Genomic DNA, 15630 nt, shown 5'->3' with positions numbered 1-15630 from the left:
TTGCTTGACCACATTTGTCATTTTTGAGATCTATAGATGGAAAAGCCCTCTGTAGGTGCAAAGTGTTCTCATTAGGTCAACTTTAAAGACAGGAAAACTGACATATGGAAAAGCTCAATGACTTGCTTGTAAGGTGCAGGGGTTTGGCAGTAAATCAAAAGATCTTGGTTCTCATGATTCTTTGGTGTTGGGAAAGTCTCTTGTTTCCTCCTCTGTAAAGCAGGGATATTAACACATATTTACTGATGAGTTGAGAGACTGAATTAGAAATGTCTCTAATTTTTTTTAAATGACGAGTAATTATAATCTGACCTGCTGCTTGGCAGGACAGAAAGCACTGTCCTGGGGAAGAAAAACATCCCTTTCTCTTTATATTAGATGTGCTGCTATCTACGGAATCCCGAGGGAGTGGGAGATTCTCAGTTTATACAGACAGTGAAGGGACTGAATTGAGGCAATATTTAGCACACACGTTTTCTGTAGAAGAAAAACTGTGATTGAAAAAGAAAATGAGAGAAGATACCCACAATAACAATGGAGCTTGCAGGCTCTGGTGGTGGAGATGGATTAGCTGTCTAAACACCGTGGGTGAAATCTTGGCTCTCTGGAAGTCACTGGAAGCCCTTGACTTCAGGGTAGCCAGAATTTCACCATATTTGTAGAAAAATGCACATACCATGTATTATTTATTTTATCAGCGATCTGATTATCTTGTAATTATCTTACATAGTCCACTACCGGGATAAATCTAGTTGAAATTGTCTGCAATTCTTATGATGATATAAACAATATGTGTAAGAAGATGTTTGTCTTGCAATTATGTGGCTTGTTTCACTTGCATTTGAGTAGCTTTAATTTTCTGTAAAATTACAGAGCAATATTGACAATGTGAAGCTAGGTTGGGAAAAGGAAATGAACCAACAAACCTCTCCAGACGATTGGAAGGATATAATGTTAACCAGAGTGAGCAGGCTAAGTTCTCCCTCATGGAGAGATTACAAATAGGAATTTGTGATTAAAGATTTTTGCACAACAGTCCTGCAAAACAAAATAGAAGTCTTCACAGGAGGGAATGTCTTCTGAGACTGTCCCAAGTTGAAAGGCTTCTGCTCTGTTAGAAAACTAATGCAACAGTTATTTCAGGGATATATCCCTCAACTTCATGTTGTTATGGTGTTAGGGAAGTGTTTTGATTTACTGAAATCAAATGTAGATATCTGTTTAGAGTTTTTGTGGTAGCAGCCAGTAAATATATTTCATCAACTATGTTTGTAAAAACAAATGCCATTTATAGAAGTGTAGCTGACAAGAATAAAAGATTTTTAAAAATTGAATTATTTGCTGCCTGCATTAGATTAGCAACTGATATCTTTGCGGAAGGATGCACAGAGTAGGATGCTGCAATTTAACCCCCCAAACAATGATATAACTTTTAAAATAATATATATTATTTTTAATATAGATTTTAAAATAATATATATTATATATAATTTAAAATAATATGTTATTTACTCTCTGTATCTACTTACCTATTCTGCCTCAACTCTGCTGAATTTCCTTTGCTTGTATGTCTGAAACCTTCTCTTATTTAGGTTAGAAAATAATTTGTACTGCCAACAATTCTGTTTATCTTTACTAAAAAGCTAGTAGCTAAACATGGTATTTGAAATACTCATGCTCCCTGGAGGCCATCATTTCTGATTCAGAGACCAGATCATATCATGTAGTATGGTCTTTTCTCTGCTGTACTGGCAGAGCAAATGGGCTACAATGCTGGCTTAGCCAGACAGATGGGATAGGAGAAGGCTCAAGTAATCTGGAGATGGCTATTGGTCTTCCCCACTCTGCCAGCATAGGGAACGTGCCAGGGATGCATCAGGGAAGGAAAGGGAGCAACCAGAGTGCACTGTGCTCTGGCAGTCCCTGGATAATATAACGGCCCTTGAAGGTTGTTACAAGATGGTGCAATTTAGAGCAGCACTGAGGCTGCTCTAAATTGTGCCAAGAGCCAAATTGGCCCCTACCTGGCCTAGAATCAGCGATGGGTAAAAAAGTGGTGTAAAACCACCTTTCCCTTCATATCCTCCCCACCCCCTACATGCACTGAGCACTGTTTCAGCCATAAAGAAGGTTGACTCACACCTTCATCCTGGAAGCAGATACATTCAGTACCCTGCAGTTTACTATGTGCTGTTTTCAGAACAGATCTTACAAACTAAACCACTCTTGCTTGTGTGTGAATACTAAGGAACACTCGGGAAAAGTTTGGTTTGGTGCAGCAGCATCCTAGAATATCTCCTTCTCCACACTGATCCATCAGCCTGTGTGTCAGTTGGCTGCTGCCCTCTTCCCCAGAGATAGTTGTAGTTCCATGGCTCTCCTTATATGAAGGCATTTTAGGAACTTGATTGTTAGATTTGCATTGAATTTTTCATTTAGAGCAGAAATCCAACCTCTTTGTTTCGTAGGATATAGAATATGTAAAGTGCTTTGTGCTGAAAGGTGCTATTAATTTAAATGATTACACTATACACAACTTCATTTGAACACGGTATATTATGACATCCCTTTGGAAAAGTGTTTAGTTTAGCGAATAGTAGTGACTACTGTTTAACTGGGACAGCATTAGCATAAATTTAGACATTGCAAAGTAGTTTAATGGTGAGTAATAAGGATTTAAAAAGATGTGACATTTGAAGCTCGGACTAAGGATGGGTCAGACAGTCTTATTTATTCCTAATCAGTTTTCCCATCCCTAATTGTCTAATACTTAGAAAGGGAGAACAGAAGTAATATGAATATAATCCGCACAAATATTTTTTATCCAAGATCCTCAAAGGGCAAGTAGTGCCGGTTCGTCATGGCGTACAGTTTTCTCAGTTAACTAACAGTGTAACTTTAGAACCCAGTATATAGCTGGTGCAGGAAAGCACTGTGCATGAGAATTGTATAGTATCACTTCAGCCATGATAGCATGCTGGTTTTGCTCTTGTACCTGAAAGTGCACCTGTCACAAATTAAATAATAATTGACACCCTTCTAGTCTTCTTGCTTAGAGGGACATTGTCAACTGAAATTCACGTTCCCAGTCCCCCCACATTTCTGCTCCCCAAGACCTATAGGTAGTCAAAGGGAAATAGAATGTAAGGCTGCTATAACTTACATTAGGGCAGGGGCTGGGCAGGGCACGAATTCATAGATTCCAAGGCCAGAAGGGACCACTGTGATCATCTAGGTCCCTGCATAGCTCCAAATATGGGAAATGCAAAGGTAGTTTAAAGTTATGTTTGGCTCCCAGTCCCCCCATATCTGCCTCAAGTGCAGGAATGGAGAAACTGAGAATAAGGACCTTTCTCTACAGTCAGTTTCACTGTTCTGATGATGGTGAAGTCCTTCTCCAGGAACTGCAAGAGGGCATTAACCAGTAGCATCAGTGACAGCAACGCTGGAACTGAAAGCAAAGAGGCAGCAGTCAGGGGTGTACTCAGGAGAAAGGGGAGAGTTTGTTTTTGCTCTTATGCCCATTCAGAAGACCCTTTTCAACTCAGAAAGGGGAAAAATCTCCCCCCCACTTTTAAAAAAGGAACTTTCCGATATAGAAGTCTGCACCTACTATGTAAATGGGGCTCTATCAAAAGATATATTTTAAAAAGTCAAGTTAGCAATGTCCCTTTAAAATAAACAAATTATATTCCAGATGAAAGGGTTGAAACTGCTGATTCATTTGCAAAATGATGCATTCCAAAAAATTCTGTAAAACCATACTATGCAACATAGTACTGTGATCAAAGCCATGGCTGAACAGCACAGGGAAAGCAGCTGAAGAACCACAGATAGTCCTGTGTCTGTTACAGGTTTTAAGGCTGGTATAAATTTACTTCCAGGCAAATGAGTTACCAAAAATCAACCGGACTCTTAAGGCCTAATTCAACTCCCATTAAAGAGACTCTGACTTTAATGGAGTCAGATTATTAAAACTAAGCATGTGTAAAACTAGCCAGACATAATTTAGATAGTGGCAATGCGTGAACTGTACTTTATCTGATTCACACAACGCTTGCAGCTTGCTTTCCGATATGGGTTTCAAAAATGTATTTGTTTTTGGTTTTGTTTTCAAATTATGATGTGTAATATTTTATGGGTGGCAATACATGGCACTACACTGGATTATGATGTGTCACTTGACCTATGATAGATAAATAGCTAGCTAAATAAAATTAGTTAGATGGATATATTTTCCTCCTATAACATGAGCAATTTGACAAATATAGGGACATATGTTATTATGAGAGTCTGATCTTTGCGATGTCATATCACAAATATATTTTTTACTGTAATTTGTTTAGTCTCTAAATGCCAGGATCAATGGGCATCTGATGGTCAGTATTGGAGATGACCTTACATGTTGCCAACTCCTGCAATTGTATTGTGATTTTCACAATATTTGGTGTTTCTTTTAAAGCCCAAGCTCCTGAAGTCATGTTGATTATTTGATCATCTCAACTTTCATAAAAAAACAAAACCAAAAAACGTATACCTTCCTGGCTGTGGAGCAAAGCTTAAAACCCAGAAGGCAAATAAAGAACTCCAAATGTATTATTGTTTACAATCTCATGATTTTTTGAATGCTTGCAGTTGGCAATACTACTTAAGCCTATAGTTTCATTGTAAATTAAAGTTGCCTTTGTCTGGTTTACTTTGTTGGTAATTTTTATGGGTAACTTGTGCCAATGGAAAGGAAAAAGAGGAAAAAACCTCTACTGAACTTCTGTTTTTCTATGATCTCCATCTATTTTTGCATAGTGCTTTTTGATTGAATATTTTCAGAAGATTGTCCCAGTAAAGAGGAATGCATCCATCTGAATTAAGTGAGAGAACAGATTTACACAGCTCTCTTAATTTACAGGGGGAAATACCTTGCATATTGTACAAATATGGACAGAAATGAGCCCTGAATCTTTAGCAATGTTTTAAATAAAGTTCTTCATTATAAAAACATGAACACATGAAGGATGAAGGGGAAAGATGTGTAACTGTGCCATAAACATTTCATAATGGGCCAGATTCTGCTCTCAGCCTCACTTTTGTGTGTCTAGAGTAACAGTGTACACCGGTGGTTCTCAAAACTTTTTTACTGGTGACCCCTTTCACATCACAAGCCTCTGAGTGCAACCCCCCAATAAATTAAACACACTTTTAAATATATTTAACACCATTATAAATGCTGGAGGCAAGTGAGGTTTGGGGTGGAGGCTGACGGCTCGCGACCCCACCATGTAATGACCTCGTGACCCCCCTGAGGGGTCCCGACCCCCAGTTTGAGAACCCCTGGTTCCACTGTGATGGAAAGCAGTGTCTTGCACAAGAACTTCCAGCATGCATTTGTAACCTGCATACAAAGCAGATGGATGAAACCAACAGACCATAACAGTTCATAAGGAAACACTAAAGACTAAAAGGCAATTCACCTGTAACTTAAGAATATGCAATAAACAAACAGTATGGGATACTGGACTATATATATTCACCCAGACTGTAAAGTCTCTGAATGAGACATTACAATTAATTAAATACACCTCTACTCCGATATAACGTGACCTGATATAACACGAATTCGAATATAACGCGGTAAAGCAGTCTTCCGGGGGGGCGGGACTGCGCACTCCAGCGGATCAAAGCAAGTTCGATATAGCGCGGTTTCACCTATAACGCGGTAAGCTTTTTTGGCTCCCGAGGACAGTGTTATATCGGGGTAGAGGTAGGTGTAAGTCATGTTTTCACCAGCAGTATTTGTAATCTGCACAAAACATGGGGGGGGGGGGAGCAGAATATTTGTCCCAAACTACTAAACAATTTTCAATGTAATTAAAATCCTTCAGTGATTTTCAAAATACAGAAAGTTAAGTTACTATTATTTGCATTAAGAACTGAGTATTAGCAGGAATGTGTGCTTTTCCACTATACATATTTCCATCCATTTTCCTAGTGGCTCCACATCCAAGGAGACTGCTATGCATCATTTTCTTTTCTAATCTAATATGATCTTCATTTCAACCAATGTCATGACAATTCAGTTTGAATGTGTGCTACATTGAGCTGAACATGCTTCATTTTGGCTACCCTGTTTCAGATCCTGTTGCTCCAACAGGCACCTGGGGCAGAGCCAAGGTAGATCCCTGTTTGGAGCATCTGAAAGAAGAACATTTGTGCTGCAGCTAAGATAAAATGCTGCAGTTTTAACACTCAGGTGGGAAGATTTAGGTCCTCCTCCCCCCCAATTCTTATTCTAATTCTTGAGTCATTATTAAGGTAGGCTGGCAACTTGGTATGTGCCTTTATATATGGCAAGTGCCCAAATAAAACTGTCTTTCTGTTTGGGAAAGGAGTCAGTCACAAGCTGTAAAGTCACCAATGATCATTTTAATTCAAACTTTGGTCCGTGTCATCTCCTCCACTGGAAGAGGAGCATTACTCAAAGTTCTGTGCCTTTGAAGCCACTCAGTTCCTGAGGCATCATGCTGTTGAGGTTGTGCCATGATGTTTGCCATCCCACGGAAGGGATAAGTGGCTGCTGTTGAAAATCATCAAAAGGCCCAAAGGAGAAGTGCAGAGGGGACCTCTTTAAGGCAAAGAGTAGCTGGAGGAGCTATTGTTAAGTGGTGGGAGAAGGGGATACTGGGGCACACGTGTGGGAGTAAATTAGAGGTCTTTGTGAATTAAAGGCAGCAGGGAAATTTATGGTTCCTAGTACAGACAGATCTGCTTCTGACACAAAGTAAAATCTATTTCCCCATGCTAATTTTTCCCCCTACTGTTACTCACACCTTTTTGTCAACTGTTGGAAATGGGCCATCCTGATTATCACTACAAAAGTTTTTTTTCTCCTGCTGATTATAGCCCACCTTAACTGATTACTCTCGTTATAGTTAGTATGGCAACACCCATTTTTTCATGTCCTCTGTGTATATATATCTTCCTACTGTATTTTCCACTGCATGCATCCGATGAAGTGGGTTTTAGCCCACGAAAGCTTATGCTCAAATAAATTTGTTAGTCTCTAAGGTGCCACAAGTACTCCTCGTTCTTTTCACACACAGAAGTCACTGTAAGTTAAATGCTGACATTGATGTTTCTGCACTTGTATTTCCATGCTGTTCTTGTACCATGTTCCTATGTATTTTTCTTTCTCACCTGGCTGTGCCCAGATCTTACCTGCAGCTCTTAATTCCACTCTGTTTTTGCATAAGGCACATTTTAACCTCATGACATTGTGCTGTTATGACAAATGTCTTGCACTTCCACTGCTTTCATATATTTTCCTCTTACATTAGGATTCTTTCCTTCTTTCTTTAGCCTTTTCCTAAAGGCATGATTTGGCCCTTTATTTTCAACTCACTACACAGTTTGTCCATGGTTAGAACTGTTTTTCAACTTTTGGGCAAAATAGTTAAAATTTGCTATATACATACCTATCCAGTGTCATATAGCTATATTTCTTGTAAGTTTGTGTGTGTTTGTATTAGTAAAAGTAACTAACTATAGCTAAGAGGTGGCTAAGATGTCAAAAATGGGTACCTAAAATTATGCTCCAAAATCCAAGCGGCCTTATTTTCAGAAGTGCTGAGCAACCAGCAGCCCCCATTGACTTTCAAAAATGATTTCCTATATATGCAGTATATCTATAAGATAATGATTATAGATAACGCAAACATGGGAGCGTAACGGAATTATTTTCCCCATGAGTTTCACCATCTGTAGAAACTATCCATCCAGAATGTGAATGAGGAAATTGTAGAAAATATTATCTACCATATGCAGATGTGATGTTTACTGACATATGAAATAATTAAATAACAAGCTATTAAAGAAACAACAACCAAATAACAATGGGGAGTACAATGGTACAAAAACCCTGCAATTAACCTGTTTATTAATAAGTAGCAGCTATGAATTTCAGAAATAAATATTTTATCCCAATTTTTACCTCCACATATATCTAGATATTTACTTAAATATCTATCTCTCACTATGGCAGGCTATGTGAAAGAAGGGGTAAATAAACATTGCTGCTAAAAATGTGAGGTTAGTGTAGTTCTCAAAAACTCAACATTTCTATATCTGTATATACACAACTATGAATATAAAATCCCTTTTTGCTATAAGGCATGTTAGGGTTCATTACTCTTTTACCTTAACTTTAAGCCACTTTAAATTTAACAAAAATACTGTATTCTTATAGTGTTTCTTATAAATATAATAATAGAGATAGAGTAGAAACAAAGATTAAATTAAAATCAATGTGCAGTACAGTGGGCTCACTGTGACTAGGGTTGAGCAAAGAGGTTCAAACAAAAGACCCTTACTCCAGCTGAATCTAAATCAAACTTTTTTTTTAAAGTGCCTGACTAGTGTTTTTTGCAGATTTTGTGTGCCTTTAATTTTCCTGGTTTCCTCTGCAAGTGGAAATACCTACTAAAATAGAAGAAGCTCTTGCAGTATTTTCAGCTTCATTTCTAGACTAAAGAGAATGGGAGAAGTTTTGCATAAGATCTCTGAACTTTTGGATGATTATTTGGACCAAATGTCCAAATAATGTTTTCTTCTTGCAGGTGTGTGTTGAGGTGCAGATGTGAACACAGTATCTTTGGTTATATTTTTATTATATTTCTCTCTCCTCTCCACAAAATAGCGAATTTTGGAGAGAACAAGGGTCTGGACTGACAATGCAGGATGCCAGTGCCCTGTATTTAATTATTGATCAGGCACAGCATAGGCAATGGAAGTATAAAATTCCTGTGCTGCCCTACTACCATTATCTCTCTATCTCAATGTGATGTGAGAGGAACGAGACATTTCATGAATGTCACAGGCTCGTAAAGCTATTTTGTTGCTACTTTGTAATTTCTGTGCTAGTTCGGGAAGGCAACAAGCAGTGTGTTTAGAACTGGTTTGTGAAGGGAGTTAGGAGAACAGTGGATGGAGGTTTCCTCTTAAATAGGAAAAGGGTAATCATCATTGTGTCCAAGCCAGGCTGTAATACAGGGCAAGATGGCCTGATTCTCTAGAATGCACTAGTTGAGTTGTCATCACAAAACTGCTAGTAAATGTGTAGCAGCTTCTATATTCAGCAGTACTTGGCTCTGAGGCGTGAGCACCTACACCACACTAACACTCAACATGCCCATTGGGGATGGGGGGGATGGGTCTCTAGGTTTGGCAGCATTGTCTGAACTGGTCCAGTGACAGGGTGATTCAGACTCCATTCTATTCTCCATTTCATACCTCACTTCCCAGATTGCCAACAAGGTGTCCTTCAGTGCCTATTGTGAAGATAGTTTCTCCTTCCCCTCTTCCCTGATGTGGACATCTGTCCATTGGGAACTGGACACAGACCACCAAACCATTTTAGATAGGCCACCAAAAAGCTGTTAGATGGTAACTATTAGTACTATCAACCTTATTCTGATTCCAACCAGACGAAATGCTTCATATCATTACCAGGGTGACTGTGTGGGAGCACACTTATCCTTCTGCTAAAACCAGGGTGAAAGCTCCCCTTCTTCTCCTTTTGTGAGTGGGGGAGCACTAGCACTCCAAGGCTCTCCCCTGTCTCCTTGGCTGGTGAGATGAAGATTGATCAGCTGGGGGAATCTGGAGGAGATGCAGCAGAAGCAGCTGGTGCCTGGCTGGGGAGTTTCTGTGACTCCCAGTGCTACAGCCAGTAGCTGGGGCAGCAGCAACTGATCTGAGAAGACAAGATGTCCCATCCTGAAGTCTCCTATCTGCCTCTTCTAAAGCAGCAGTTCTCAACCTTTCCAGACTACTGTACAGGGCTGCCCAGAGGATTCAGGGGGCCTGGGGCAAAGCAATTTTGGGGGCCCCTTCCATAAAAAAAAGTTGCAATACTATAGAATACTATATTCTCATGGGGGCCCCTGTGGAGCCCGGGGCAAATTGCCCCACTTGCCCCCCCCGGGTGGCCCTGCTACTGTAACCCTTTCAGGAGTCTGATTTGTCTTGCGTACCCCAACTTTCACCTCACTTAAAAACTACTTGCTTATAAAATTAGACATAAAAATACAAAAGTGTCACAGCACACTATTGCTGAAAAATTGTTTACTTTCTCATTTTGTCTGTATGAAATTCTAGTTTGTACTGACTTTACTAGTGTTTTTTATGTAACCTGTTGTAAAACCAGGCAAATATCTAGATGAGTTGATGTATGGAAGACATCTGTGTACCCCTAGAGGTACGCGTACCTCTGGTTGAGAAGCACTGCTCTAAAGCAAGCCCTGTCCCTAGGCTAACTTCCCCTCCTCTACAGAAGGAAAGACAAACAATGCACAATGATTTGTTCAAATTCTCTCTTTGAAATGTCTTAACCTTTTAAAATGCAGGACGTTATTAAACACATTTTCTATCCTGATCATGTCTATGTGGCAGCGGTTATAAAACAGGTGGGGTGAGCACCTCGCCACCACACACACTGTATGTAGTCACAGTACTTTGTTTGACTGGCTTTGGACTGCATGGAAACATGAACTCCCCTCAGATTACATTTATGCTCTTGTTCCTTTAGGTGCTCAGATATAGTGGTGATAGGTACAGCATAAAAACCTATATCTAGTTCTCATTCTCTTTCACTTGCTGCGCCCTGTCACCACAAGATGATGCAATGCCGCATGACCACATAAGAGTGAGAGCTGTGAGCTCCGCCTCCTATTTTGATCTGTTTAGACCCACTGCTCATAACCAATCTCCTTAGCCATCTACAGGGTTCTTTAGGCTGCTGTCTGTGCCTGCCCCCAAGCAGACCAATAATTAGAACAACATATTTTGTATTTTCTGTAAAAATGTATTTTATATGCTTGATGATGTCAGATTAACAATAAGTAAATGGAGTCAAATGACAATAGCGTGGTTAATCATGATCTCAGTAAGCGAAAAATAATCATTTTGTGGGCACATTCCAGCTATAAAAAAAGAGGCAGCATTTAAAACTGACAGAACTTTCTAAATTATAGCTTTCTCCCTGATATGATAAATCTAATGCAGAAGTTTGCTTGTGGAAAGATTCAGAGTAACATTTATTTGTGTGTCACTAGTCTATTGATTAAACTACAGATCTCTAGAGATAGCACTACAGGGGAAAAATCCATTATAATTTTTAATCTGTGACTGAATGAATATGCACATCCTGGATGCAAATGCAGTTCAGAAAAACTGGAAAATGAAGGAATGAAAATTGTCTTCTCTGGAGTTTTCTTATTTACCACTGAAATGTTACTAGACTTACTGAGACGACATTCATTAAATCTACTTGCTGATTGCTGTTTGTCGATATGTCAGCAACAAAAAGGAAAAATATTAAATACTTGGGTGGATCAGTGCAATAGTACTATAGTTGAAATAAGAAAAATTAATCCACTGAAACACATTTAGTTTAGTGAAAAGAGTGAACTCTCCCAGAACTCTGTCAGAATATATTTTTTTACTTATTTTCTCATTTTAGGAAAGACACTCCCTACTGTTCACATTAACATTATCTTTTGTGTGTTTTGATGGTTTGACATTCAGCAAATAGAAAATGTTGATAGTCTTTATGCTTTCCACAGGGGAACAATGTTAACATGCAGTCCTACAGTTTAATGCTAAAAGTGTGTAGATTCTGAGAGCCACACCTTGAATATTTCCAAATGTTCCAGAGATTCTTCTTTCTTTCTGGAACTCGACCCTTTTGCGGCCCAATTTTTGCATCCATCCTACTTTCTCTCCCCCTCCCCACCCCCCAAAACCTACTCAAAACTATTGCAGTCTAGACCAGATAGTGAAATTAAAGAAATTCATATTTCTGACATGTTAGGCTAAATTGTACTATGAAATGTTACATTACATCATATTCCATGAAACATAAATGATATGACAAGATGCAACCTAATGTAACTTGATCCTGTACATCACAAACTGCACAATGCCTCAAATTTACAACCAGGCTGTTTTTTCTTTAAAAAAAAAAAAAAAAGGTTTGTGAGGATGAGTGGAGGAGGAAATACTACCAGTTAAAAATAATCAATTTGGTATGTAGGTTTCAAGCTATTCTGTACCCGAAAGTCACAGACAGTCCATACCTGGCAATCCATACAAACCACCCCCACCTCCCCAAGCAGTTTGCAGCTTTGTACTCAAACTTCAAAAACAGTTATTGAATTCAGAGTGAACTTAACTCACAGGCATGACTGTAAGAATAATAAAGAGTGCTGGAAGAATTGTTTAACAAAATGCCCTGACCTCCTTATTCACAAAAATACACACCTTTGTCTAGGTTATTTCATCCACAAATAAGGGAGATTTCTCATCTCCTTTAAAATAAGTAGTCATCCCAACTGTTGCAGGGATGTGACTTAGTAGCTGTGTTCACAAGACACACAGTGTCTATGGAAGGTAGGGCGTACCCCAACAGGCATAAATGTGTATCTGGACAGTGTCTGAGTTATTATAACACAGATTGGGAGGGTGGGGAAGGTTGGATCGAAGAAGAGGGGTGGGACGGAGAGAGAGATGAGGTGTGGAGTGCAGGAGGTGAATAACTGGGAATACAGCAGCGGTTTACCTTTAAGATCAGATCAGTATGATGTTGGTCCAGCATGTTCGCCTTCCTGAAGGATGTGATGATGACCCTGCCGTACCTCCCAGGGGTCTGCAGGTCAGAGTAGAGCCGGTGTTTGGAGCGGTTTACCGGGAAAAGGCTGTTCACCAGGTTCCTCTCGATCTTGGCCAGGCTGTGTTTGGGGGCCAGGAGATACTCCACGCTCTCCTCGATCTGGTACCTGCTGAAGCTGGCGCCCAGCAAAATCGAGATCAGCACAGGTGCGGAGGCGAAGAACACCGGGTGACTGGCAATGAAGTGGCCGAGTCTGGAAAAAGACGTCCTCAGCCCCCTGTGCAAAACCTGCCGCAACATCCTAGTGCAGAGGGAGCTCAGGAAGGCGAGGTGCGATCTGAAGCTCTCCCGGAGCCGAGGCAAAACCATCGGGGGAGCCCAGGCAGACGGGAGCTGCCCCACCGGCCTGAAATACACCCGGGAAAAAAATCCGGCCGAGCCGAGGCGCTCAGCGGTGGGTGTGTGCGCTGGGGTGGGGGGGAGGTGGGGGGGCTGCTAAGGCTCTTTTCCTCCCGGAACGCGGCTGTGCCCTAGAGGAGTTTCCCAGCGCCTCATTGTCTGACTTCCACCCGCCAGCCGGCTCTGGAGAGCAGACGCCCAAGGGCAGCGGGGCTGGGGCGGCGAAGGGAAGCACGGGCGAGCGCCAGAAGCCCCGAGCCCACCGCGGCTGCCGCCAGACCACAGGCGAGTTTGTCGGGGAGGCGGGGGCTGGCCGCTGATTGCCGCCTTTGCTCCAAGCCCGCGCAGGCAGCGAGGAGAGCGGAGCGCCCACTCCCCCTCATGGAGCGGCTAGGGGAGGCGTGCTCGCAACCACAACAACAACAACCCCCCGCACACACCCCCCACACGGCACACGCCGGATCCTTTGCGGTGGGGGGGCGGGGGGGCTGCGGCTGCTGGGTTGTAGATCCCCTGTGTGAACCGGGCGGTGCTGAATGGATTTCAGGCGGCTAGTCCCCCACCCGCTGCCACACACTCCTCGCCGTCTGGTTTTAAAGCAGCGCGCTGGTCGGCAGGGAATCGCCGCTTGCCAGGGAATCACACCAGCGCCCCGTGACCCGGAGGGGCTGGAGGTGGCCACGCGTGGAGCGCAGGGCCAGTTGCCGTCCTTGCTTTCCCACCACAAGTTGTTCAGATGGCGGTCCCCACCCCCGCCCCCTTCTGCCTCCCCACCTGCCCCCGCCCAGAAAATGATCAGTCAGTCCTCAGGGCAGCCGGCGGCTTGCCGCGGTGCCTCCTCGCCCCATCTTCAGCCGCGGCTCCTAATGTCCCGGCTGCCGGAGGTGGCCGCCGCGGGAGCGGGTGGGCTGCATTGCTGACCGCCTCCCGCAGCTGTCGGGCGGGGAACTTGGCTGGAAGAAGTCACAGCGGATGGGTTGCAAATCAAAACGACTAAGACCTGTGTAGTCAATGGAGGCCCCCCCAGCCCACTTTGAAATGAGAGGACCTGATGATACCGCTTTATGTCAGCCCCATGACAGCGCCGCCGCGAGCCTCCAAGGGACAAGCTGCCAATCAGAAAATCCTCAGGCGCTCAGGGAAGGAGGGAGCCAGGCATGTCACTGGTACAGTCACGCTCCTCCGGAAAGTTTCCAGCCTCACCTCTCCAAAAATCCTCTTAGCAGCACGTTTTGGGGGCTGGGCCCCACGCCGGCGGCCGCGGGTCCCATTGTTTCCGACACAGGATCAGCACAGAGATACAGTTTTGTGTATTTCATTGGTATCACGCGATCCTTTAGCTTGGCCAACACATGCAGCGGGGGAGTCGCTCGCTGGAGAAAGCAGGAGCCAGAAACGTCTAGGCGATTCCTCCACCCGCCCTGTCTGGTCGCGTGTGAGTGCGAGCGTGGGTCTCCCCCCTGTCTGGCTCTGCCGCTCTCAGGATGCGGCTTGTGCGAGGGCTTTGCCGGTGGAACAGCAGAATCCGCCCGGCCTCATGCGGCCCTAATGGGCATGTGCACAGTGTCTGCACATGCCCATTGCCAAAGTGAAGCCCCGCTAAAGCTGGTGCCCTTCCCCTGCCCTTTGCCCTGAGCTGCAGCAAAACTCCCCTTCCCCAAACGCACCGTGGCGAGCCGGCAGCGGGAAAGGGTCTGGGAGCGGGGTGTGCGAGGGCGAGCTGAGCAGCTGATCGGGAGGGAGGAGGAGGTTGGGTGTAGGCGACGCAGAGCCGAAGGAATGTACAAATCGGAGCAGGGTATCGAATTCCTGTCTGGATTTTCAACAATGGGAGGGTGGGGCATACAAAGGATGCAGGGAGTGCCATAAAAAGTTGAGGCTGCACTGACACGGACATCCCCATGTGCCTGGACACTTCCCCCACCACTCTGATTAATTGGTAGGTGTGTGTAGTGATGTCACAGTGGGGTTCTCCCTTGGAGATGACATAGCGTGAGGTATGGGTAGTGAGCAGATGAGTCGTTTAAGATTTATAATAGTATCTCTCTTGAGTGACTTTCAAATTTTGATTTTGATTTTGATTCAGGTTTCCTTTCAATATTTTTATGGCTGGAATTTAACTTGAGTTGCGTGTTTAAGGTTTATTTTTTTCTTCCTTTCACTAACAGATTTTCTGTTGCTTCTGTCAAAAATCTGCTACCTGTTATAAATGTTAATGATTTTATTGAAGGGGTACCTTACCAATGCCTTTCTTTCTTTCTTTCTTTCTTTCTTTCTTTCTTTCTTTCTTTCTTTCTTTCTTTCTTTCTTTCTTCAAAAAAATCAAAACAGCTTTTTTCTAGTAATGTGTAATATTATAACCTATTATACCTAGCTCCATCTAAAGTCTAATCTGAATAAATGGTGTAACTATACCCATATAAAACAATAAAAAAAATCAGAAATACATTAGCAGCTGGGTTAAAGCTTTCATATTTGGATACCCAGATATCAACATGTTTATTTCTGTTACAGTTAAACCATCTTTCTTAGGCTAGGTCTACACTACGGGGGGGGGGGGGGGGGGGGCC

General features: G+C 42.6%; 1 protein-coding gene across 2 annotated transcripts in view; it reads right to left on the bottom strand.

The window, feature by feature from the left end:
- LOC113406039 (patched domain-containing protein 1) overlaps window positions 1–12961 on the bottom strand; it is a 42810-nt gene extending 29849 nt beyond the window's left edge. For both annotated transcript variants that reach the window (XM_026648181.1, XM_026648185.1), the window contains exon 1: window positions 12611–12961. In XM_026648181.1, the coding sequence (XP_026503966.1) occupies window positions 12611–12961 (351 nt within the window). The remainder of the gene's footprint in view (window positions 1–12610) is intronic.
- Window positions 12962–15630: the final 2669 nt, after the last annotated feature.

This window comes from Terrapene carolina, unplaced genomic scaffold (assembly GCF_002925995.2).
Source record: "Terrapene carolina triunguis isolate 2854851 unplaced genomic scaffold, T_m_triunguis-2.0 Scaffold22, whole genome shotgun sequence".
In the NCBI taxonomy this organism is placed as follows: Eukaryota; Metazoa; Chordata; order Testudines; family Emydidae; genus Terrapene; species Terrapene triunguis.
The sequence above is the reverse complement of the archived record's forward strand: the minus strand, read 5'-3'. Positions and strand labels throughout refer to the sequence as shown.